The sequence below is a fragment of the Platichthys flesus genome, chromosome 17, assembly GCF_949316205.1.
Source record: "Platichthys flesus chromosome 17, fPlaFle2.1, whole genome shotgun sequence".
In the NCBI taxonomy this organism is placed as follows: Eukaryota; Metazoa; Chordata; class Actinopteri; order Pleuronectiformes; family Pleuronectidae; genus Platichthys; species Platichthys flesus.
The window spans coordinates 8,621,623-8,645,471 of record NC_084961.1 but is presented as its reverse complement, the minus strand read 5'-3'; the positions used below and the strand labels follow the sequence as shown (position 1 = coordinate 8,645,471).

Sequence of the window (23,849 nt, the reverse complement as noted above, 5' to 3'; positions counted from 1 at the left end):
TAAATAAACGACAATAGATAATACAGGTTTTCTGAGATTAAACTTAAAAAAAAAGCCATATGAGTTTAACAAAGTCACGTGGTTTGGGATCATTCAGCTGTTAAACTGGAATCCTCCACAGACCAGTGACATGTTAGTAGCCCAGAGTAAAGTATTCTAACGTATCACCATGTATCACTGGTCTGTATCTGTTCCTTAAGACCAGCAGGTGGCACTCTTTCATGTGAACTCCTCCCTCTCTCTCTCTCCCTCTCTCTTCCTCTCTCTCCCTCTCTCTTTATCCCTCTCTCTATGTGTGTGTGTGGTGTATGTGTGTGCATGTGTGTGAAGCCTGACATAGTTAGGTGTATAGTTTCAATGCTGTCCAATTAAGGGCTTTGCACTCAGCTTGTGAACAGGAAGGTTTTGATTACTACGAGGTGGGGGGGTCACATGTCCCCACTGTAATGGTTAAATTCCCTGGAGGGCAATAAGGTATACCATGAATGATTAGTTCATCTATTTATTGCTCCGGCTTATAGAGGCATTTGCTTCCAACTTGACATTAGACACCAACTGTGTTTGGCAAATTTAATTTCCCAGTTGCTGAATGATGTATATCAAACTGTTCTGTCAGGTATGAAATAAACAAGTGTGCATTGCACTCACTGTGATTGAAAATATTTTCAAACCTTAACTTGTTTGAATATCTGGTGTAGATTTCTCAATAGTTCACCTCATATGAACCTTCCAGCTGTTTTTCAAGTTCCACTGTTTTGATTGTGAAATTGTTAAAACATTTTTCAGATATTTTATTGGCAACTCTCAAAGGGGAAAATAGCATAGAACAGAAACAGATTTGAGAAGCAAGTATGGAGATGTGAAATGAGCAGAATAATGCATCAAGAACAACCACTCATCTGATGCTATTTTTAATTGTATTAAAACTTCGTTCTAAACGTTCTTTATGCTTTTACTGAATCTTTTGCCCACAATTACATACACCATTATTTTCATTTTAGAAATTTCCTCTTTTGATTATGATAGGAAACCTTTTTCTTCATGTGATGTGTTAACTCAGAATCTAACTTAACAAGGATCTTTGGAGTTAATCACACTATCCCCCTTAATCGCTTAATTTGAATTATTACATTCTAATGTAATAATTACATGAAGCACTGGAAGATCAGATCTATAAATTACAGTATCTCCTAAGATAGTTAAAATCACAAGACTAGTATATACATGCATTTACAATGTTAATGTCAAACATGACTCCAAAATTATTTAAAATCATCAATCATTCATCAAAATGCATAGATCCTACATAAATTGAAAACAACAGAATGAGGGGAGCTACAATAAAAAGTGTAGTTTATGTAAATATTTTGTGTAGATCAAGTATGTGCTAATATTTATTTTATCTTGTGCTACAATATAGTATTTCATTTAAATTTGTACTACAGTGCTATATTTTATTGTTGGTTCGTGCCACAGTATTTTATTAAATTTAGTTTGTGATTTTTATCTTTACTTTACTTTACTTTACTTTACTTTACTTTACTTTACTTCACTTTACTTTACTTTCTTTATCTAGTAACGTGGAGCGGTTGCCCGGCAGCTACAGTGTTGACGGCTCCAAACTCGATCCACGTGCTCGCCTCTGTTTACACTGCTACGCGCTGACGTCACCGCGGAGCCCCACCCCTCACGGCGAGCTGCCTGGCAACATGAGCGAGGGAACAGGAAGAGCCGCAGCAGCCGAGTGAGGAACCTGCGCCGCCTGGACCCCAAACCACCAGCAACTACACCCAGCCGCACCATGGAGGAGGCAGCCAAAGGTAAACCACTCACTGGGACGTGTCACTGGGGCGCTGTGGGAACCCGAGAGTGTGTGTGAAACCCTACTTTAGTGTCACATGAAAGTTAGGCATCTAAGCTAACTGACACAAGTTTGGAAACATATGCTAGTTTTCCAACTCTTGAAAATAGCTGCGTTCTTTTTTATGATGGATGCGTCAACGAGATTTCTTGTTGGTAGAAAAAAAATGGTTGAAGACATCAATTGATTTTGACGTACATATATTAAAAAACAAAATAACACGGAAGTACATTGCTGTACAGCTTTTTGTCCCAACATGTTGAGACCCGAGGAGCTGCTGGTCACACATAAACGAGGAAGTCGTCAGTTAAGTTTTAAACGTGGGCTAAAAAACACACTCTGAGGTAACTGTGATACATGTGGTGTGTGTGATGTGTTTGAACACGATCTGATGAGCTGTTTTTGATGCTGTTTATAGATTTAGCTTTAAAAAATGTTTAGTAACCGAAGCTGCACAAACAGGTTCCACCCATTTGACAGCTCACTACGTGTTCTGTCAATGTTGATCTGTGCTCGTCAGGCCACACTGTCTACATCACCTGCCTCTTTTTCCATCAGAGCAATGAGTCAACAAGTTGAGTGTAGCACAGTCCTCCTCTTCGTCAGCCCCTGTTGGACGGCTCTCAGGCCAAACAGGCCCGAGCACATGTGTGGCACCTCAGAGCAGTTTAATGTAAAGTACATGTAGAGGAGGTGAGACTTCCTTGACATTTCCATTTCTGCCAGTCAGCCATCTGCTCTCTCACGCCTCCACACCACTGTCTACGTGCACTTGCCTTAAGTGGGAGCTGCCCCTCAGTGAAGTGCATGTGTTTTGCAAGAAAACTGGACATTTGCATCGAGATTCAAAGCTTGTATGTTCGACTCCGTTCAGTTGATTACAAACACGGGGATTTATTTGTTCACCTTAAAGGGAAGTCAGGGGAAAAGTGCTCAGCTCTGACCTCAATTCCAGGCTTCACCCTCCTGGTTTGAGAAATATCATTTCCTGATGTCTGCACGCTAAGCCCCAAGGTAGAACATTTTTTTTTTGGAAGAACCAGCATATTTTGTATATTGACACAGGGTCAAAATATGTGACCTGTTACTGGTTGATAATTCATGCCTACAGGTGTCAGTCCAAATGAAGTAGTCGGACAGTTCTGTCTGTCTCTATGTATGTGCCCGGGGGCAGACACAATAATAGAAATACCTAACACAGTTGTCTTGCAAAAAATGCAAAGTTGGTGAAGCTCTGTCTGCAGAAGTAACTCAAAGTCAAAATAAGTGTATATCCTTTATTGTGTCCATTTAAATGTCATCATAGGAGTAGTTCAGTTCTCTTTTTCTTTTTTACTGGTCCTGTGTCATGACATGACAGGGAAGTTGTCATTACAAGACATTTCTGTGTCACACTTTGATGCAGGTAGCTGTGTGTCTTGCCCCCCCCCCACCTGCCTCCTTCTTAATCTTTGTCCCTGTCACTCTCAGCAGTTGAGCTTCAGCCTGCACAGTCACCAGTATTTGAAACAGAAAAGTTACTTCACTCAGAATTAAGGGGTTTCTCCGCAATAATCTTTCAATATTTCTGGTGAAACTTCACCCATAAAAAGATAGAGAGGAGCTTGGTTTTAGCGGGAGGGCGTCAGCGTACACACTGAGTGTTTCGACTCCCTCAGGCAGCTGTCAGAGGAGTACGTTCTCCTCTGGTTGTGTCTGTGTGTAGACAACCTTTGTAATAATAAACATTTATTTCTGTGCACTTGATTTCCCCTGCATTTGAATGGATATCCCAGTAACCACATTAAATCATATGGGTCCCTATGGGAATTTGTTTCACCTCAGCAGCTGTGGAGATTTTATCTGTATTCAGAGAAGATACAATGTTCTATTATAATACTTTACTTACCATTCAAATGTCTGAATGTACCGTGTTTTTGCAAGTTCCCCTAAACTTCTCAAGAATGTCTCAAATAAGTTACAAAAAGAAAGTCAAGCCTATTCTGTAACTTTTTTTGTTTCTGGAACTCTCTGATCCCCTGATAGAAGTTTGTGCTGTTGGCCGAAATCAGATTTTTGGAAATGTGACAGTCTGGCTGACCAGTCCATCTTGTTTTTCAAACTAGGCCGTCTAATGAGATTGATCATGAGTCGTTGCCAACATTTTTTGGCTTATTAGATTTAAATGAGACACAACCAGACGCTTTCTGCTGTCACGGGCAACTTTCCCAAGCCCTGAATTTACAGCCGACTGGTTCAAGTCTGAAATTTGTTGTACTAGAACAAGATGAGACTTGTGATCCAAAGTATCTTGATATCAGAATATTATCTCTAATACAGTTGAATAAGTGAGTTATCATGTAGCCCTGTTTAAGGTTTATAAATAGTGCAATATTTGGTTACTATTGTACCTGTGATGTGGTTTGCTTCACATTGTTAAATCTTCTTGCATTAAAATAAACAAAAGCACAATTATGTAAATGTAGGTTCGATGTAAAGTACAGCGCCAGCCATGCACATACTTGTGTGTCCTGATTTGTCACACATGTTAGATCACATCAGTATTATACACACACAGCAATGGTCTTTGTCTTGTGTAAATGTTGGTGGGAGGGGAGTTCACCTAGAAACACATGTTTGTTAGCAGTCATAGCCGTCACAAGTCATTGTGAAAGGAGCTCTACATAGACGGTTAACAGTTCGATATGGACCATTACTGAGCTGAAAACACAAGAATCTTAAGCCTTTCTGGAAAAGGCCGGCCTCCTACAGACAGTGGCTGCAGACAATTGCATTTTCTATCACAATACAATCCCCCCACGGTCTTTGTTACTAAACGTTTGAGTCTAAAGAAACTGCAGTATATTTCCGTTGCCGTTTAATCCTTCTGGTTTCAGTACTTCGTTTTTGGAGAATTCTGCATTAACCTGTGAGATTTGGCCAAGCTGAGTTCTCACCTGTCTGGGAGCTCTGGCATCACACACGCACACACACACAAGCATGTTTGCACAGCTATCCTTATTAGGACTTTGCACTGACTTCCATTCATTTTGCACAGCCTAACCGAAACCATATCCCTGACCTTAACCAGGACCAGTAAATGCCTAACCCTAACAACAATTCACATCTTATGCCTAACCTTAACCAGAAATTACATTTTGACCCATTAGGAACAGGCTTTCGTCCCGATGAAGACTACTGGTCCTAACAAGGTCGGTGTATATGCTGAAAAAAAAATGAATAGACACACATGCACAGTATCCTCATGACACTGTAGAGAGAAACCTTGGGCGTCAGTGTCAAATGGAAATCACTTCTTTTTTTTCCGTAGATGCACTAGATGTTGATAAATGAGTCACACAAGTATTGTTTATTGTGTCAGATATGACTCATATGCATATAGATAATAATGTATGTAACAGTATGTCGTTTTATATTTATGAGCCAATACAAAAGATCCTTGCATCAATTTCTATCTTTAACTGAGAGAAAACCATGTGCTCCCACATGGTGTGACAGTAGGAGGACTGTGCATGATTGTAAATCGGAAAAGGAAATTGATATCACCAGGAAACAGTCTGCTTCTTTTGGGGTAAGACTGCAGATGTCAAACCTTTTGTCTGGAGTTTATCTTTAACCTAAGATTAGTTAACCGACATTTTGTCTATTGAGACATTGAAAAATTATGAATCCTCTCATTTAACCGTCAACAATGAAACCAAATAGTATATTTGTAACTTTTACTTTGATGTAATTACTATTACAGCTTTTACTCGTCCATAAGGGATCAGAAAACTGAGGTGGAGAAGTAACATGAGGACACGTCTTTGGTTTTGCTCCATCTGAGGTGAAGCCGCTCTATGCCCTTCGCCTCACAGTTTTCCCATGATGCACGTCTAATGGCAACTTTGTGGGCACGCTCACTGCATTCACAGTCAGCCACATCTCATGACTCTTGTTTCAGGCTAATCATGTGACAGGGTATGTAATGAATAGTAAGATAATTGATCTCATGCTGTGCAGCATTAACCACTTGGAAATTTCTTGTTTGTTCCTGTTGATGGGGCCACGATGACTTGGTTTTGGTGTCTGCTATGTTTTATAAATCAAATGCATGAAACTATTCAAGTCATAGAGCACACTCTAATTTGAGTCAGTGATTATTTTAAAAGGAAATTGTGAGATTTAAGGATTTTATCATTGAAGCTTACGAGCCATTTTTATAAGGGTCACATGAATCCAGTTTCTGATGAATCAGGAGCCCCTGTTGTTCAGAGTGTTCAAGGAGGAAATGTCATGCCTATTTTCCACCTCACAGTTCTGGAACACCCGGAACAGGAGGTGGGGTGGAGGCATTATTGTGGCAGAGGTGGTAACAGAGCCTTTTTCCACAGCTTTGTAGAAGAAAGAGCCAGCTTGGCAGGACAGGACGCAGATGCTGTTAGAAGAAAGTAGTGGCCTGATTGTTCAGGACTACAGCAGAGTAAAATACCTCTTATACACCAAACTAGCCGCGAAACGCAGGTTTTTTTAAAGGTAAAAACGGCTCATTTCCACTTAGCAGTAGAGGAGTGTGGCCCTCTGTTTTTTCCCCTCCTACACAGAAACCAATGCTGACCCATTTACATTGCAGACAATAGCCAGAAGTTAGTGGGTGTTAATTCAGCAGAAAGTGACATACATACAGTCACTCATTGCAAATAATCACGTACCGACTTACAAAACAACAGGCTTAAATCGGGAGCCAATAATAGTGGGTGTTAATGGGTTTTTGACAAGTGGAAAAGGATCTTAAGCTTCTATAGTCCAGTTTAGAGAAGTAACCAGCTTTAACTCGCATGTGACAAACACCCTCCAAATGAATATTTGGCCACCATATTATTCTATCCTTGAATCGCTGAATCTGAAGAGAAGAATAGATTTAGCATGTGAAGAAACCCTCACGCAAATGGGGTATGATGAAATAATATTGGAGGGGTGTGGATTATTGGCTCCCGATTTAAGCCTGTTGTTTTGTAAGTCGGTACGTGATTGTTTGCAATGAGTGACTGTATGTGTGTCTCTTTCTGCTGAATGACAACACAGTGCAGTCCAGCCTGACTTTACAGATCAGGGCATAATGCAGTGACATCAGGGGCTGCTGTGGCTGAGGGGTAGAGTGGTCGTCCTCCAACCTGAAGGTCGGCGGTTCGATCCCCAGTCTTACCCATCTGCATGCCGAAGTGTCCTTGGGCAAGATGCTGAACCCTGAATGGCCCCCCCATAGAATAACAAAGTGCTGCGATTAAATGCACTGTATGAATGTGTGTTTGAATGGGTGAATTTAAAACTGTACTGTAAAGCGCTTTGAGTGGTCATCAAGACTAGAAAAGCGTTATATAAATACAAAACCATTTACTATTTACCATCACTTGACATGCACCATCCAACTTTTATAGGACTGTAACACACATAGTAGGGCTTAGCATAATCATCATTAATCCTCTGTCTGTCACTACCATCATAATGTCACTGATATTATATAAATATATATATATATATATATTTATATAACATAATATCAGTGAAAAGCTGCACAATAGCTTTATTGAATGCTGTGTTGATGTATTAAGTGAACTTTCATTCTGCAGAAAATAATGATTAACTGATTAGCATATATTTTAAAGCACACGTTGCTACAGCAGAAAGTTGAAAAACTCCATTCTTTTCACTTTAACATGGTAGATTGTGGAATTTGTCCTCCAGTGCTTCATTGCCTCAGGGATCGTGTCCCGTCTGTCTCTCTTGGTGAGAGGTATTTCCTAGAGAAGATCACATAAACAAGCTCTTCTGGATCCTAACAACAGAGGAATGTGGCAAGGAGGCCTGAACATAGCCTGTCTGCGATTGTCTGCAGTTGTATGTACTGATGTGTACTAGTCTACTCATTTGTTATCATTAATCAAGCTTTTTGAAAGCATCTAGTCATGAAAATTACTGCAGGAATGTCGCCAGGCTGGACTGCAGCCTTTAGTGATGCTACTATCTATAGTCACTGATTGTGCATGACTTATTCTAACAGTCATCCTCTGACTCTGTGCCTCGTATCTCCTGTGACATGACATAAGGCTGAGTGACATTAACTATTTCAAACTTTTACCTCGATTATGATCAATGAACCATTATTTATGCCATCTTTGATTTTTCAGTTAAATGCCCAGTCCTTGCAACATGGCATGAATATCACTTTCAAGATTTAAAGAAAAAGATATTTGATTACTTGATATAGATCACACATGCCCCTACTACATCTAAGTGAAGGTCTATGCAGACCAAGTATGTGTTTTGAGTTGAAAGAAATAATCTGTCATCCATTAAAAGTAAAAGTCAGAAACCTTGCACATTGAGTCCGATGCGCTGAGATAAAATGGAGATGAGCAGTGTGGAGGATTTTGTGATGCTATCAGTCCCTGAAAGGAAAATCTTGGCTCCATCCAATCTTGAGAAGCCGTCAGGGTCGAGGAGACAAGTCCAGAGATCGCATTTTCAAAACAAGGAAACACATTTTTGTGACCTATTCGATCACACAATTCTCTGGAACACCTCTTGACATACGTGAAAAAGCAGCAAATTAAACCAAACTTCTATGGCGGCGTAAAGTCGGTGTTGGGGTTTGATACAAAGTTAGGTCACTGTTATTTTTAAATATGGGACAATTTCAGATAAAAAATATGGACTTTCTGTGTAAAATCCTTAAATCTGTGTTCTTTTATACAAGAGATGATGTCAATACTATTCATAGAGGTGAGGTTATAGGTGGAAATCCAAAACCAACTCTTTACTCATAATATAATCATTCGTTGCAGCCTCTGTATGAGTACACAGTTGAACGACTACATGTTCTCTTCACCACATAGACAACGGCCCCTCATCTACACAATACCTAGTTTAGCCTCTGGCATCCTGTCCACTCCGTTCTAGCCCACTAGCATTACTGCTGCTCCAAGATGGAAAGGCTGCCCTGGATTAGCGCTTGGCTGTAATCTGGGACACAGCAGATTATGCTTTTCATCACATGCCCCTCCACCACACTCACTCGCACCACGTGACCAGCCCACACAAATGGGACCTCTATTCTTTCCTCCTTGGATGACAGGAAAGTGAGGGATGGATAGATGGAGGGAGGGGACTGACGGAGAGACCTTGGAGTTTTTAAAATGGAGTGTCAGGCAATGTCCCTGCGCTGCTACCAGGGGCTAGCTCCTGGAAACCGCACAGAATGGACGCAAATGGATGTTTGAAGGATGGACTGAGATTTTTGGGATAATAGTAGAGAAGAAGAGGGTGTGTGTGCGATTGCAGAGAAAGAGTGTGTGTCTGCCGCAACAGCTGACTGAAGAGACGGGTAACTTCTTATCACTAGGACAGAAACCGAGGGTTCACAGCTCTTCTGCCTGAAACAAATGGAAAATTGGAAACCATCTCCGCTGTACTCTCACTCTGACCTACTGAACACCTGAAAGACAACACAAAACCTCCTCCCTCACACACACTTGGACGCAGAGTGTGTGTCTGAGTCCAGGATGCTGTAAACAAGGAGACACATAGACAGCCAGCACGCGCCCGGATCACATGCAGACAATCAGCGCTTGGCTTATTTTGCTTAGGTATTGGTGGTGGCAGGGAGGCGTTAGTCGCTCCGACCTGCTGCACAACACGAGCTGTGAACATGGAGCCTCTGGAGGAATACCACTCTCCATTTGACTTTGAGCAGGGAGTCAACACCAGGTACCTCTACCTCTCCCCGACCTGCGGTGACACGCCGCCGAGCTCGCCTGCTGTCAGAACCAGAGGTATCACATGGAGGAAAGGGAAAGCTGGGTAGAGGGTGTGTGCGTGTGTGTGCGTGTGTGTGTTGGTTCTTTGGATGGGAAGAATTTGAGGGGGACACAAACTGTAAGGGGGAGGGGACAAGTGATAATTAGTAGCAGTGTGTGTGTGACGGCAACTTTTGCTGATTAGCGATTCACTTACATTTCTCAATCTTTTTATTGATGCAGAATATGATGATACTTCAACTCATTTTGCCATGGTTATTATTTCTTTATTACTTAATCAGATGTTCCAGCTGTTTTGCCGTGATTCTGATTTCCAAGTTCCAGGTTCTGTTTGATTCAGGTGAAGATAGTTTACCAATAATAACAGTGTTGTCTGGAGATTCTCAAGTCCTCATAGTGATTATTTTTATTTGCTGACACAGACATTCACTGATGTCACGGTTGCTGCTCTCCGACACAACAACTTTCATGGAATTACTTCCTCTTAGGCAAATTGTCCAAAAATACCAGTTAAATACATTAGTCACATTTGTATATAAACCACACATCTGAGCAGCAAAAAGACTAATTCAGTTTCATTTTATAAAATTATTAACTATTCAATCAATCAATGCAAAAAACAGAATCTGGTCGAGCATAGGCCACAGTTACAGTTTCAGGAAGAAAGCTGCTGCCAGGATTATTAGGCACATTACCACATTGACAAGATCCTTATTGTCCTCATAGTGTTTAAATACAACCAGGAGGTGATCATTTGAACCGTAATGTGATCGTATTCACACAACTTCTGCAAGCTTACAGACTAAAAAAAGGGATATGTCAGTTCCACTTTTCTTTCTTCTGCTTCTAGATAATAAAACTGGCCCGGTCACAATATCAGAGCAGTGAATATAATACAGTTACTAAATAATTAGGCTACATGAGTTCAGTGGACCTTAACAGAGGCAGAAAGAGGCATACAGTACATTCCCTCCTGCAGAGCTGCCTCCACACTCAGACACACAGCTCTCGTATCACTGCCTGCAGAAATTCATTACAGAATGTTACATCGCAGATAACTGAGCCGAGGAGCCCACCTACAAAACCTGTTCTCCTCGACTCGCGGTGGTGCCGGACGTTGACTGTTTTTTTTTAAGCAAATCAAATAGAAACTTGGTTCCCTGAGCAGAAGATCATTAAAATGAGAGTATCGGGCTCTCTTATAAGAGAAGAATTGTCTTGTTTGTGAGACACGAGTGTCACGAAGGGAAGTATCCATTACACAATTCAGTCTCTGTAAGCAGGTGTGTATATACCCTTCCTGTGTGTGTGTCAGTCATTGCTGTGTCACCAGTAATGGGTAGAGGAGAGGTCAATGTAATACAAGAAAGGGGGGGGGGGGGACTTATGGAGGGCAGATGAAGTGCGATGCTTCAGATGAACATTGTGGTGGTTTCAGGGCAGTGGCATGAAAATAGAATTTCCGCTGTATTACTTCTCGTCTAATTTCTGCAACACCACCCACATCTATTTCCTCTGTATTTCTCTATTGGATAAGTTACTGTAGCGGCTGCCTCTATTTCCTCTGAAAAACGTTATCACTGATTTCCAGTTGGATGGCCTGCTCCACATTTTTTCCCCAGCATATTTTGACACTTACGTATTCTCCCTTGAGGAGCATCCACACTGCTTATTCCTTTGGCATTAATTCAATCTAAAAAAACAGTATTGTCTCAAAGCAGATTATAAAAAAAAAATGTTTGATGGGAAGGCTGAGAAATGTTATTTTACCAGTAGCTCTTTGGTGTCTCTGTCCTCAGCAAACATCCGTCCCTGTCTCAGATCAAATGTTTTAAGGGTTTGGGGAGTATTGGTGTGTGACGAGAAAGAGAGGAATGCTGTGTGGAATGAGGTGGGAGGAGATGATTTGGGGTTTGTTGAGTGGAAACAAGATATTCAAGGGAAGCAGCTCATACTAGTAAGTCAAAATAGATGTGAGTTGAAATCATAAAAAAACAACTGCATACAGTTACTTTTGAAATAATACAAGTCTCTTTTAAGAACATCTTAACACCCGCAGTGATGTAGAAGTGCATCCCTGGGCGTGTCAGTACACTGTGACCACTGATTGGTGTGGTTACAAGTGCATTGTTAAGTTACTTTTCCATTATTGTAAATCTGATCGAAATATCGATTAATTAATAACTAGTCAATAGATAAAGTTTGGAAACTCCTGTTTCACATTTGAAGCTAAGCTAAGCTAACCCTCTTTCTGTGTCTTTTGTAATAGACAAATAGTCCTTTAAGCCATTTTATTTAGTAACCTACAGGGGGCACTGTGCCAGACTGACCCAACTCTCTGACTCGCACTATGACGGGAGTGGGCAAGGGAGTAGGTTTGATTTGGACATTGGTGGGGTCCGTGGGATATGAAAGTGCTTCCTAAAGTTGATAGGTTTTTTTTGTATTCGCAATGATAATTGAAAAAAAAATCAATAAATCGGCTTAATTAACATGTTTATAATGCATATCTGAATATCAAAAGAGAATATGCATTCTGTAATGTTATAGGTTAAAGCAACTAATGAAAGAAAATGAGTCAACTTAGAAGAGTTTTCAACTTTACTCTGGTGCAACTGTAAACAACATCAACAACATTGTAAATAAATATTTTTGAAATAATACAACAACAGGTGTATCACTAAATGTACAGGTCAGTATAATTTCCTGCTGGGCATTTCTTCCTCCAGTGCCCATGAGCCAGCTGCAGGGTCATCAGCCAGGAATCACTAATACTAACATATACACAGATTAGTGTCCATTGTGCTCTTCCTATTTGAAAGAACCAAACACATGCCTACGTCTTTCTGTAACAGAAATGAACTGCTGATAGATTTCTTTAAGGTCAATGTTGTCCAGTGTCTCCTGATGGACATGGCACACTGCAAGATTGTTCAATCTGACTTGAGTCATGGTGGTTCTCAGCCATGTTTTAAGCCTCCTGAGAGCACTGAAACTTCTTTCAGCCTCAGCTGATGCAACTGGTATAACTAAAAGCAGCCTGATAAGGGACTCAACCTGATCAAACAGACCTCTCACTTCAACTGTCAATCCTCTCATTATTTCTGCCACTTCAACACTAGATTTGACAGTGTATTTGGACCTAAACATGGCTAGTTGGACCTTTAGTATGTCCCTGTTCAGCTCTGGGTACTGATTTACAATGTCATTCACTTCTCCAGTAAGGAGAGTTTCCTCCAGCTTTTGCAAGACATTTAGATCTGGTTGGTTGAACCTCTCCTCAAACTGAATGTGCACACTATCAAGCATTTTATAGAACTCTGTTCTATAATGCTCCTCTGCTGACTTGGGGATGTGCTGGCTTGCTTCACTCGTGAATCGTTTTGGTGGCTTTCTTTGGTGAGGAATCTGAATGGGCTCAATCCCAAGGGAGTCAACCATAGCCACTGCTTTCTCAAAAACCTCATGAAAGCTCTCCTTATTTCTTTTGGCATGTACAGTAGATTTCACACACTGTATGGCACTTCTCATACCTGCAACAGTTTCAGTCCTTTTTTGAAGGGATGTGTTCAGACACTCCAGCTCCTCTATCACTTCTAATGCCAGACAAAGACCAAGTACCGTTTTCCCTTTCTCAAACCTCTCACGCAGACCATTTGCTCTCATGCCTGTGTTTGACCCACTTGATGCCATCTCCTCCAAGCTAGACAAAACACGTTCATACTGAGACAGCACCGCTCTGATAGCTTTGCCCCGCACTGTCCACCTGGTTGGACAAAGTGGTCTGAGTGATTTTAATGGTACCTCTGAACTTATGGCTTTGGAAAATATGTTCTTGAATTTTCCTGATTGCTTGTTTAATGTGCCAAGCTCATGCACCCACTGTAAGGAATCATTGATCAAGGGACTGGCTCTGCATGCAGACTGCGTAATCAGGTTAAGACAGTGTGCCCCACAATGCACATACAACGCTAACGGTTGCTGTCTCTTCAGTTCTGCTTGTGCTCCAGAATATTTGCCTGACATATTAGCAGCACCATCATATGTCTGGCCTCTTAACCCGGAAATGGGAATATTGAGCCTCAAGAGGACATCCTCAGCCATTCTTGCAATCTCCACTCCAGTATTACCAGGGACCTCATACAAACCAATGAAAACCTCCCGTGGTACCAGGTCATGGTCCACATATCTAAAACAAATAGCCTCTTGTTCTGTTCCTGTGACATCTTGTGTGCCATCAATGATGAGTGAATACTGCAAAACTGGTAGCATCTGGATGGATTGTGCAATACTCCTGACAATACAGTTTCCTAGCATCTGCAAAACCTCGTTTTGCACTTGAGGAGAGGTATAGTCATGACAGCGATCTAACCAAGTACTGAGACGTACATCATCCTCTTGTTGCTGTGCCCATGCACTTGAGAGCTGCGAATCTATTGGGCTTCCCTCTTGAGCACTAACTGTCATGGCATGATGGTGGGATTTGGTATTTTGATGCCGCTGAAAACTGGCAAGTGCATTCTTCCAATTATTAAATCCCTTTGACGAAAAGGCAGGGTCTACCTTTTTATATAGTGTGCTTTTCTTTATAGTGTATGTTTTCACACAGTGAAAACAGAGAACCCCTTTGATGGAGGGGCTATAGTGCAGCCATGGATACTGCTTGAACCAACTCTCTTGAAAATGGAGGAGCTTGTGTGGCAGCTGTTGAACTGGAATGTAATTTGGGTGAGGTTGGTTTGGTTTGTCCAGAATATCTTCTTGAATGCTGACACTCTCCCTGACCCTATCCTTGGCACTCTCCCTGCTGCTCTCTCCATTTGGATCAGTTTCCTAACAAATCACAGTATACATTTGACCACGCTGTAGCAACTACTGCAAACACACTATTAATATAGGCCTATTGTTATTCAGGTCATAATCAGACTATTATTTGACACAATGCTGAATCTCATGACTAACATATTAATCATTATTGAACCTCACCTGTGATTTTCCAGCCTCTCTTCCATCTCCTCCAGCCTCTCCTTCTCTAGCCTCTCCTTCATCTTCTACAGCATCTCCTCCTCTGTCTCCTTCTCTATCCTCTCCTCCAGTCTCTCCTTCTCTATCCTCTCCTCTATCCTCTCCTCCTCTATCTCCTCCAGTCTCTCCTCCTCTATCTCCTCCAGTCTCTCCACTGTCTGTCACCTGACAGAAGTATGTTGATGCATGACATATGAACAGATATATTAGGGTACATACATGGGTAGACAAAATGTTCACACAATTATTATGTTTTATTCCCCCAAAATATATATGTATAAAATCACATGAGCATCTGCAATGTGCTTGTTGTACTGTAAATGAGAGGGAAACCTTGAAGGAAAATAAAGGTTATTAAATTTAATTGTTTATTTATCCCACACAAATAAAACATGAAAATAATGATAGGCCTATACCTTAAAATGCGGATCTCTTTGGCATTATAGCCAAATGCTGACTAATAATCAATATCAGTATTGTTATGGCTCTAAAATATATTGTGGCAAGACAAGGAAAGGCAGAGACGCAGGTACTGTTTACTGTCGTTTATTCAGTAGCAAGTAAGAACTAGCACATGTTCCCCATACGGGAAGTATATATAGCTACTGCCTCTAACATTACCCATCAACCCACTGGGTGAGAGGACACACCCATGAGTGCACGCCACAATATAAACTTTTAATTCACTTACACGTTGACTTCTAAAGAAGTCTCTTATGTCCAGTTTTCGTTTCTTCGACATCCTACACACACACACACACGCACACATGCACGCACAGCGCGCGCACGCACAAGCATAAAACACACACAAATATAAGTGTTACTGCAAATGACATCACTGATATTAAAATCCGTCTCGCTGACGTGACCGAAGGCAGAACTTACACTCGCAGATGCAGATATTAGCTATGCACTGAGGCGTCCTGTTGCTCCTCCTGTCTGGGACTAGCAAGTTGCCGGAAGCTTTTTTTTTTTTTAACAAGCAGATGGAGTGACAGCGGGGACGGCCAATCAGGTTGAATATAGGTTTGCTACAGCCAATCAAAGCGCGATAGTTGTTTAGAGGCGGGACTTCTATCAGAGACTGATTTTTAACCCTTTGTGTACTATAATTATTGCCTAAACAATACGGACAGCGGGTGTATTATTGGTAGTGACTACACAGTAGAGGCTGGATTTTGGTAGGGTCGGGACCCTACCGTCCCTATATAATCCTACGCCCTTGGGAGTGGGGTCAGAATATAAATCACCTTTACAAAGATCAATCATGGAATCTACTCTCAGGTCTAGTTTGTCTCTGCTCAATTTAAATCACAGTTCTGGCTCCTGCTGAGATGACAGTGTACATCACAAATTTATTCCCCACCAGTTTCTGTTACCTCCCCCCTCACACTGTATCATTCAGCTCTTGGGTTTTTCTTTTTTTATGAAACAGTAGGAGAGAATAGATAAAAATAAAATCAACCTCAGAGACGGTTCGGGGTTCCAGATTCCCTCTCAGTTCTGGCTCAGAACATCCTCACCCGCTGTCGTCCTTTTGGCTGACGGATCCTGACAACCCCCCCTGCTCCTGTGTTCTCTCATGCTGTCTGAGCCCAGGACGTCTCCATCTAGAAAGTTCTTTGTATTATTGATGCACTGCTGCTCTTGCTGGGCACAGCTCTGTCAGAGACTGCAACATCAAAGCTGAGTGTGTACAGTGTACACTGTAAATGTGTGTTGAGGGAAAATATGACGTGGGTTTGTGAGAGAGAGGGTTGTTCTGCTGCTGTACAGTCACAACCCTTCCTAACGTACCTCAGGCAAAAGGACAGAGCCAATAACATTGTCCAATCATACCACGAGTGGTGAAGCATAAAGCGGGAACATGAGAGGATCACTTCTTATTTTATGCCGCTTCTAACTTCATCCTCTGTTAATGTGTTAAATCATTCAGCTAGCACCTATCTACCATCCATCCATTGTCTATAAAGCTTCGCCTTAAAAAGCCAATCCTATCTGACATTGGTCAAGAGGCGGGCAGACTTTGGACAACATAAGACAAACAACCATTCAGACACAGAAAGCCCACGCATGCATGACGGGGAGATCATGCAAACTCCACACAGATTCAAACCAAGAACCTTGCTGTGAGACGGGTCCTAGCTGCTTCCCCACCTCTCGCTGGCACGCCCACATCCATCATCAAAGGGCATCCTACATATTTATTTTCCAACTCTCTGATATCTTTAACTCATTCGTCCTTTCCTCTCCTCGTCCTCCAGAGGAACAGCTTGAGTTTGACAACCAACATCAGGCTCCCCTCTCATGTCACATGTTCGCTGTCACAAAGCAAACACAGACTCACACATGTGAACATATCTTAAAAAACGATCATACACATGAAATGCAAATTAAGAAGCTTTGATTAAAATAGATTTTTCTTATTTGCCTCACAGGTATCCAGCAGCATCCGGACTCGGTCCCAGAGCTGGGAGAAGATGCGGTGACGTCTGTCGGGCCCGCCCCTCCTCCGCCCGCCATTACAGAGGAGGAGCGACAGGAGCTGCAGGAAGAGTTGTTCAAGGTCAGGGATTAAAGAGGCCTCGATTCAAAGAGCCATGACCTGCTGCACTTAAGCAAAGCTGGACATGCTAATGGTGGAAAATGGCTAGAATTATTTCTACAGTGTGTATAAACCAGTCTGTAGTTTTTCTGCCTGGCTGTAACTTGCCATATATACTTTGAACAGGCCATAGTGCTTTTATTTTAATGTGGTGAATTACTGCTGAGACTGACTCACGATTGGTCGACACCTTGTGTCAGCGGCACAACGATCACTACTTCACAGTCTCTAGCTACTTATGATGTTATCAGTTCAAGATGGCCGCACTTGAATCTGTGATATTTTGGCTTCATATCACAGAGATGCGTCGTCCGTTTTCTATACGGCCCATGATTTATCCTTTAACTGAAAAAAGAAAGTGCTTGATGTTCACATGGCTAATGTCTGTGTCTGTGTCCAGGTGGAGGATGAGATCCTGACCCTGTCCCAGGTCCTTGCAGCCAAGGAGAGGCAGTTGGCCGACCTGAAGAGAAAGCTGGGCATCACACCTCTGAATGAGCTGAAACAGAACATCACCAAAACCTGGCAGGATGTCACCACCTCCAACGCGTAAGTACTCTACCTCTTTCTGGGTCTGAGATACACAATAATTAGTTCCGTATGCCGCTACTTAAATCTAAATACATCCTTTATGTCGCTTGCCCTTTTGAAGGAAAAAAAAAAGGGAACCCTCGTGACTAACAGCTTCCATATCCAACAACATATGCATCATTGTTCTCTGCTTGTCTGATCATGAGAGCTTTCTCTGTATCTGAATGCCCTGAAAGCCTGGTTTACTGCCAGCACCTTCGCATCGGAGCGAGGAAGAAGATGTCTGTGGCGCTGACAGCTCGTCTGTGGTCTGAGTGAAACGGTTTGGTTACTCGTTTGACGCCACAGGAAATGAGCAGCATTCTGATGCTCGCTGGCTTTTTAAAATGAAAAAGTCCCAGAGGTTTAGTTCTGACCTTTTTGCCTCCCTGCGTTCTGTGATCTCTCTGTCTCGTTTCATCACACTCATATCCTCCCTTTTTTCTGCCCATCATTCCTCCCCCTCCCCCCCTCTCTCCACCTCCCCTACTTTATTCCAGCTATCGGAGGACGTCTGAAACGCTCTCCCAGGCGAGTCTGAAGGCCGGAGCAGCTATCTCCAACGTGGGCTCAGTCTTTAGCCGGAAACTGGAGGATGTCAGGTGAGACTGAGAGGAGACATCGGAGGGAGGGGCCATAAATTCAGCAACATTAAAGTTGTCTTTTTTTGTTGAAGCACCAGGTCCATGAGAAAGAAAAGTATCTGTTGTTCATGTGTTCTCTGATTTATTCCTAAGGAATCTTTCAAAGAGGGATCTTTCCGTTTTAGCTTCCGTCGGCCATGTCTCTAGCATAACATTACATTATGTTACATATTACCAATTTGGGACAAAGAAGTTTTCAAACTGGAACCACAGCTTTATACAGTGTATTGCTCAACATCCGGTTTATTTGATTTTCTACTGGGTCTTGGTTCACACCACAGGCTCAGCAAGGTGTGTGTGCGTGTCCGTGTGTGCTCCAGGTATTACGAATTTTGTGGGGACCTAAATGTGTTTACACAGTTACATTATGGGAACTTCCTCATGGTGTCCTATTAATGTAAATCATTAAAAGGTACAAATATGTTTTAAGGTTAGGGGGAGAGTTCGGGTTGGCAAGTAGTAATTAGTCTCTGAAGTTGTGTGTGTGTGTGTGTGTGTGTTAAAGAACTATAAACCTATTTCTTTTTTGAGGGGAAATTAAAATAATTTTTCTGTAAAGCCTGTCCTTATAACAGTTCATGTCTCTCGCCTTTATCTTTTCCTTTCTAATAAAAGCACACACTGTATGTTGGCAGCCACGTTTCTACTGAATCGATGCCAGATGTCCTGGAATTATGCTTCAAAGTACCAAAGACCATGCGACGGCACATCACTGTTCATAATTCCCGGTCGATTGAGGCTTAAAACCCAACAGCTGATTGTTCCATTTGAGATATTGCTCCTGTTGAGCCCCGCCACCTCCCTCCCCCCTCCCCGAGCGGATCCTAATCTGTCTTCTCTCCTGTCATCCTTCTTCTCTCTGGATTACTGAGCTGCAAACACGATTATTAGGCCCTTCAAAGCCGCAGTGTGCTGAGAATTGCAGCCTCACGGTTGAGCTACCACACTGAGGCAGTTTTGACGGGTGGAGGGGGGGGGGGGGGGGGTGTCGCTGGTAGTGAAGAGCAACCTGACAGGGGTCAAAGGGGCAGGGTGTGCTTAAGTGTATGCAGTTGTTTTGCATATGTGCGTGTGTGTGCGTGTGCTCGGTGACAAGATCTCCCCCCTTAATACACAGGATTAGCACCTACCCACTGTGTTAATACACAATAGATCTTAATAGGATAGAACAGGATTTATAGGATTTATCCACTCGCTCTTTGAAGGTATAGTGGAATAATTGAGGGTTTGTTCTCTATGGTTTGTTTGCATACGTGTGCCTTGTTCTGTCTTTGTGAATCTGTCTTTACTCCTCTGAGACCCCCACTAACGCCTCCTCTCTTCTCTAATGCTGTCGGATAGCGCGCGCTCTTTACAACACTCGGCTAGTATGCCTGTCATGAGGTAAGGGGGGGGGACTGTAGGTAGTTCACTTACCCTAACTCTAACCCTGTACTGCACAATGTTTGTTTTCTACTCGTAGGAAGGAAGAACCTGGATTCTACAACAAGCATTGCATGAAAAAGAGCGTGTGCAGGTCGAGGACTGCTGAGGGCCACGTTATCAGACAATCAGTGAAGCTGCAGCTTTATTATTCTTACACAGCCAGACCTTAGTTTGCATCAGAGGTCCAGAAAAATCTAAGTCAGAGTTTGGAAACACCCACGTCCAGATACAAGTCTAAATAAGTTCTTGGGTTCAACAGGTTATTTTCTTAATTTCTAGAACCACTGAATTGGGAGTTATTTTTTATATCCATCAGTGTTTCTCGGTAACTAAAAGTTGTTTTACTTCTTTGTAAATCGATCTTTTGAAGAAACGTGTCGACTGTTTTCTCGTCTCATTGGTTTTTCCTGCTGCGTTTGCTAGATTCTGTTTTCATTAAATCAACACCTCTCAGCACCTTTTCACTAGAAAATAATAGACCGGGGTCAGATTAGAAAGTGCTGTGTTGTCCGTGCTGAGTGTCAGATAACCTGGCCCCTATTAAAGATGTGATCCCTGTGGATGTCCTGCTCCTCCTCCTTTTTGAGGAGGAGACTTGTTGTCTGCATGTTCAATTTACAAACAGTCAGTGTGAGCGTGTGAGTATGACGGAATTTTTTTTTCCTTGCCTTTCACAGGAATGCACCAACTTTCAAGTCATTTGAGGGGAAAGTGGATAATTTGAAGGTAACAGATTCAAACAGTGCGACAGCTCTGTGGTTAGACCTTTGCCATTAAACCTATAGTAAATGTGGTATTTACTTCCATAGTATTTGTGTAATAGTGTGAATTACTCTGATGTTGCCTTTTATTTTTTGAGCATTAATTTAATTCAATAATAAGCATGTTTCCAGTTTTGTAATTCCAATCACTTTGTTGTTATTTAAAACTAGATTCTACTCTTATCGAATTTTCATCAACACATAAATGAGACTTTAAAAGTTCTTTTGAGTGGCGACCCCTGTGGCCCCAAGCAGCCATTACAGGTCATAGACTGTATATAAAGATGGATGACATGTCAGCTCCAAAAAGAGAAGCCAAACCTTCTCAATCGCCCCCTGGCTGATGGCTGTGGTATTTAAAGGTTTTTGCAGGTGTTCATTTTTCTTTTAACTTTGTTTTTGACGACTGATGCTGTAAACAACGGGCTGAGACATCGTGATTGACAGCTTAGGCACAGTTGGTCGAGAACATGTATCGGCAGGACCTCACCTCAGTCGCTGTCATGATATTCTTTTGTATTTCTAAGTTGCTTTTTTTTAACTGTTTTGGTGAATGACCTAATGGTCCTGATCGAAGCGTCTCCCGGGTCGTCGTGTCCCCCCCCCAATCTAAAGGATCTACTGTTTGCTAACATTTGCCACAATTAGCTACTGATCACACCAGACCTCATTAGGCTGTTGCAGCAGAGTTCCTCAGGATACTCATTGGAGGGATGCTGTGTTAACTTATAATCACAAGAGGAAGATTATATTAATTTCTCTTGGAAAAGTTAATTTTATAAAAGCTATATTTAAATAGATCCCATTATAAGCTGAAGGCTGAAGACTTATCATGCTGCTCTTTTAATTGACATGTTATTTCCTGGCTCCAGAAAAAACAACAACTGATGTTTAACTTTAGAATAAAAAAAGGTTGACTTAAATATCTTTAATTTGTATTTTCTGTCCGGTTTGCTCCTTCCTCCGCTTCAGACTAAAATGACTCCATCAGCATCCGCCACTGACCCCAGTGACCCCGGCGACCAGGAGAGCAGCGGGCCGACCTCCGGGACTTTCCTCAATCAGCCGGGGGGCCCACCCACTCCGGAGCCACTGATGCAATGAGACCCCGGTTAACTCCCCCCTCCCTGATCCCCATCCACCCTCTCCCTCCCTCCCTCCCTCCTCACTTGACTCCCTAACCCCTGGACCCTCACACTCGCCCCTTCAACTCCTTGTGCCAGTCTTCTTTTGTTGAAAACAAATGACCTGCCCCGGCCGTCGTTTGTGTTCTAATCGTCTGTTCTTTTTGTCTGACACGTGCGCTTCCTAGTTCACTAGTGTGGAAACTGAGAGCTAAGAGGGGAGTGTGTGTGTAAGTGTGCGGGCGGGTGGGCAGACGGGTTGTGTGTGTGTGTGTGGGGGTGTGTGCAGGCATGTGGTCTTGTGTCAGTCGCATGTTCTTGAGTCTGTTCTCGACTCGCTGTGGGAGAGATCCTGTCACTTTCCTTCTTCTGCTCTCCTCGCTTTCTGCCTCTGCCTAACCAGAAAAGCTGTGATGCCAAATGTGTTCCTGCCTTTTTCTTTGAGTGACAGTTTTTCACAGTTTATGTTCATTTGCATGAAGTAAAACCTCAAAAAAATTGAAACATTTACACTTAAGCGCTTGATTAGAGAAGAGTTTACACTTAAGAACTTGCTGTGTCAACCAGACAGTTGTCGGCTTACTGCTTCTGCACGGCCCTTTTTATTATATGCTGGATTGACTATTAGCCACCGTTTGGGGCTTTTCTGGGTTTACTCTGTTTCTGGATTCTGTTTGAATTCAGTTTCCTGTTCACTGTATTAATTGACACCTTGCAATCATAAAGTAGTCTAACACTGTTCAGTGATTTTGTGCCTCTTTTGTCACATAGGACCAAGGGTTTGTTTAAAGTAACCCACAGTACTGATCTGCTCTGAGCTACCAGCGCTGGAATTTCAAGCAACATTCAAGAATAAATAGAATTAGATCATTAAGAGGGAAACGAGATCATGAGAACACAGGCCGAGCAAACACACAGGGACGGTTCAGCCTTGACCCGACGTGGGAGTGAAATAAATGAGCCTGTATCAATATTTAAACACTTGTCCATTGTTTATGTCAGTGAGGTAACACCCAGTCTCCCCCAAAACCAACACAGTCCTCCACTTTATACACGGACACAGGATAATAATATACTAGAGGTGTTGAGGCCTGAAGTTGACCAATCAAGTATTTTCACTTTTCCCAGCTGTTTATTGGTTGGGGAAGTATCTGTAAAAGTGCTTAAAATGATAAAAAAAAACGCTCCTCTTCAGAGAAAAGGAAAATGTGCAGGATAACATACGGTGTTTGCTAAATAAAAATAAAAAAAGCTTTTGTTAACACAAAACATATTTTTTAAATGTTTTATATATGAATTAAATGTTCTACAGGTTCTAAAGTTTTATCTCGGCCAAGGACCCTCTGTACGTTGAGGCTCAGTTATGTTGGATTAATGTGTAAAAAGAGATGCATTAAAATGTTCAGCCATTGTTGAAATTGCTACATTGATCTTATTTGAGGTATTAGGCTGAACTACATTTTTCAAGTTGACCTGTATTCAATAAAACTAAACAAACAGAGGACACCTCCCCTCTGCTGTGGCCCCATCGGACAAGTCTTCCCCTGCTGGTGGACAACACGGATCAGCTCTCCCCAACAGCGGTCTTAAACCTGAGTGATTTAAATCGCCACACACTGACTGTGGATCAGTGCTGCCGGGTGAAAGTCACATAAGAAGACAGACAGAGGGGATCACAGCCTTGCCAGAAGTTGGAGTTTAACTGTATCATGTTCCCATGTTCCCCAACAAATGTTTACATCTCAGTTGAAAGAATTACATTTTTAATAAATCATTCATACATGATTGAAATTAATATTTAACAATGACTTGTTTGGTTCTTAATTGAAATAGTAAATTAAATAAATATACTTTAAATTAAAAGAAACTCTGTGAAGTAATAGGACACATTATCAGTCTTTATGTTTGAGTGAGGAGGTGAAATCGCTTTTTACTGCAAGAGGAGTTTCCTCAGGTGCATAGACCGTATGTGTGGCTCATTATGTAGCAGGATGTGTCGTTTTTAACACGTCAGTGTGTGAAACATGGGAAAATATAT

At 42.0% G+C, this 23,849-nt stretch overlaps 1 protein-coding gene across 4 annotated transcripts; it reads left to right on the top strand.

The window, feature by feature from the left end:
* Positions 1-1,696: 1,696 nt before the first annotated feature.
* On the top strand, positions 1,697-22,550 carry tpd52 (tumor protein D52). 4 transcript variants are annotated; one of them, XM_062409999.1, is made up of 7 exons: positions 1,697-1,820; positions 17,121-17,248; positions 17,688-17,836; positions 18,358-18,459; positions 19,843-19,884; positions 20,604-20,652; positions 21,660-22,550. In XM_062409999.1, the coding sequence occupies exons 1-7, from the start codon at positions 1,802-1,804 to the stop codon at positions 21,789-21,791; spliced, it is 621 nt and encodes a 206-aa protein (XP_062265983.1). In that variant the 5' UTR covers positions 1,697-1,801; the 3' UTR covers positions 21,792-22,550. The 4 variants fall into 4 exon arrangements, with proteins under 4 accessions (XP_062265983.1, XP_062265980.1, XP_062265984.1 ...); XM_062409996.1 differs by lacking the exon at positions 1,697-1,820 and adding an exon at positions 9,040-9,672; XM_062409998.1 differs by lacking the exons at positions 1,697-1,820; positions 19,843-19,884 and adding an exon at positions 9,057-9,672.
* Positions 22,551-23,849: the final 1,299 nt, after the last annotated feature.

What these genes read in the sequence shown, in the direction of transcription:
- tpd52 (XM_062409996.1), top strand. Translation starts at nt 9,549, where the DNA reads ATGGAGCCTCTGGAGGAATACCACTCTCCATTTGACTTTGAGCAGGGA. An exon ending in TGCAGGAAGAGTTGTTCAAG is followed by an intron (nt 17,249 to 17,687) that starts GTCAGGGATTAA and finishes GTCTGTGTCCAG; the next exon opens with GTGGAGGATGAGATCCTGAC. An exon ending in GCTAGTATGCCTGTCATGAG is followed by an intron (nt 19,885 to 20,603) that starts GTAAGGGGGGGG and finishes TGCCTTTCACAG; the next exon opens with GAATGCACCAACTTTCAAGT.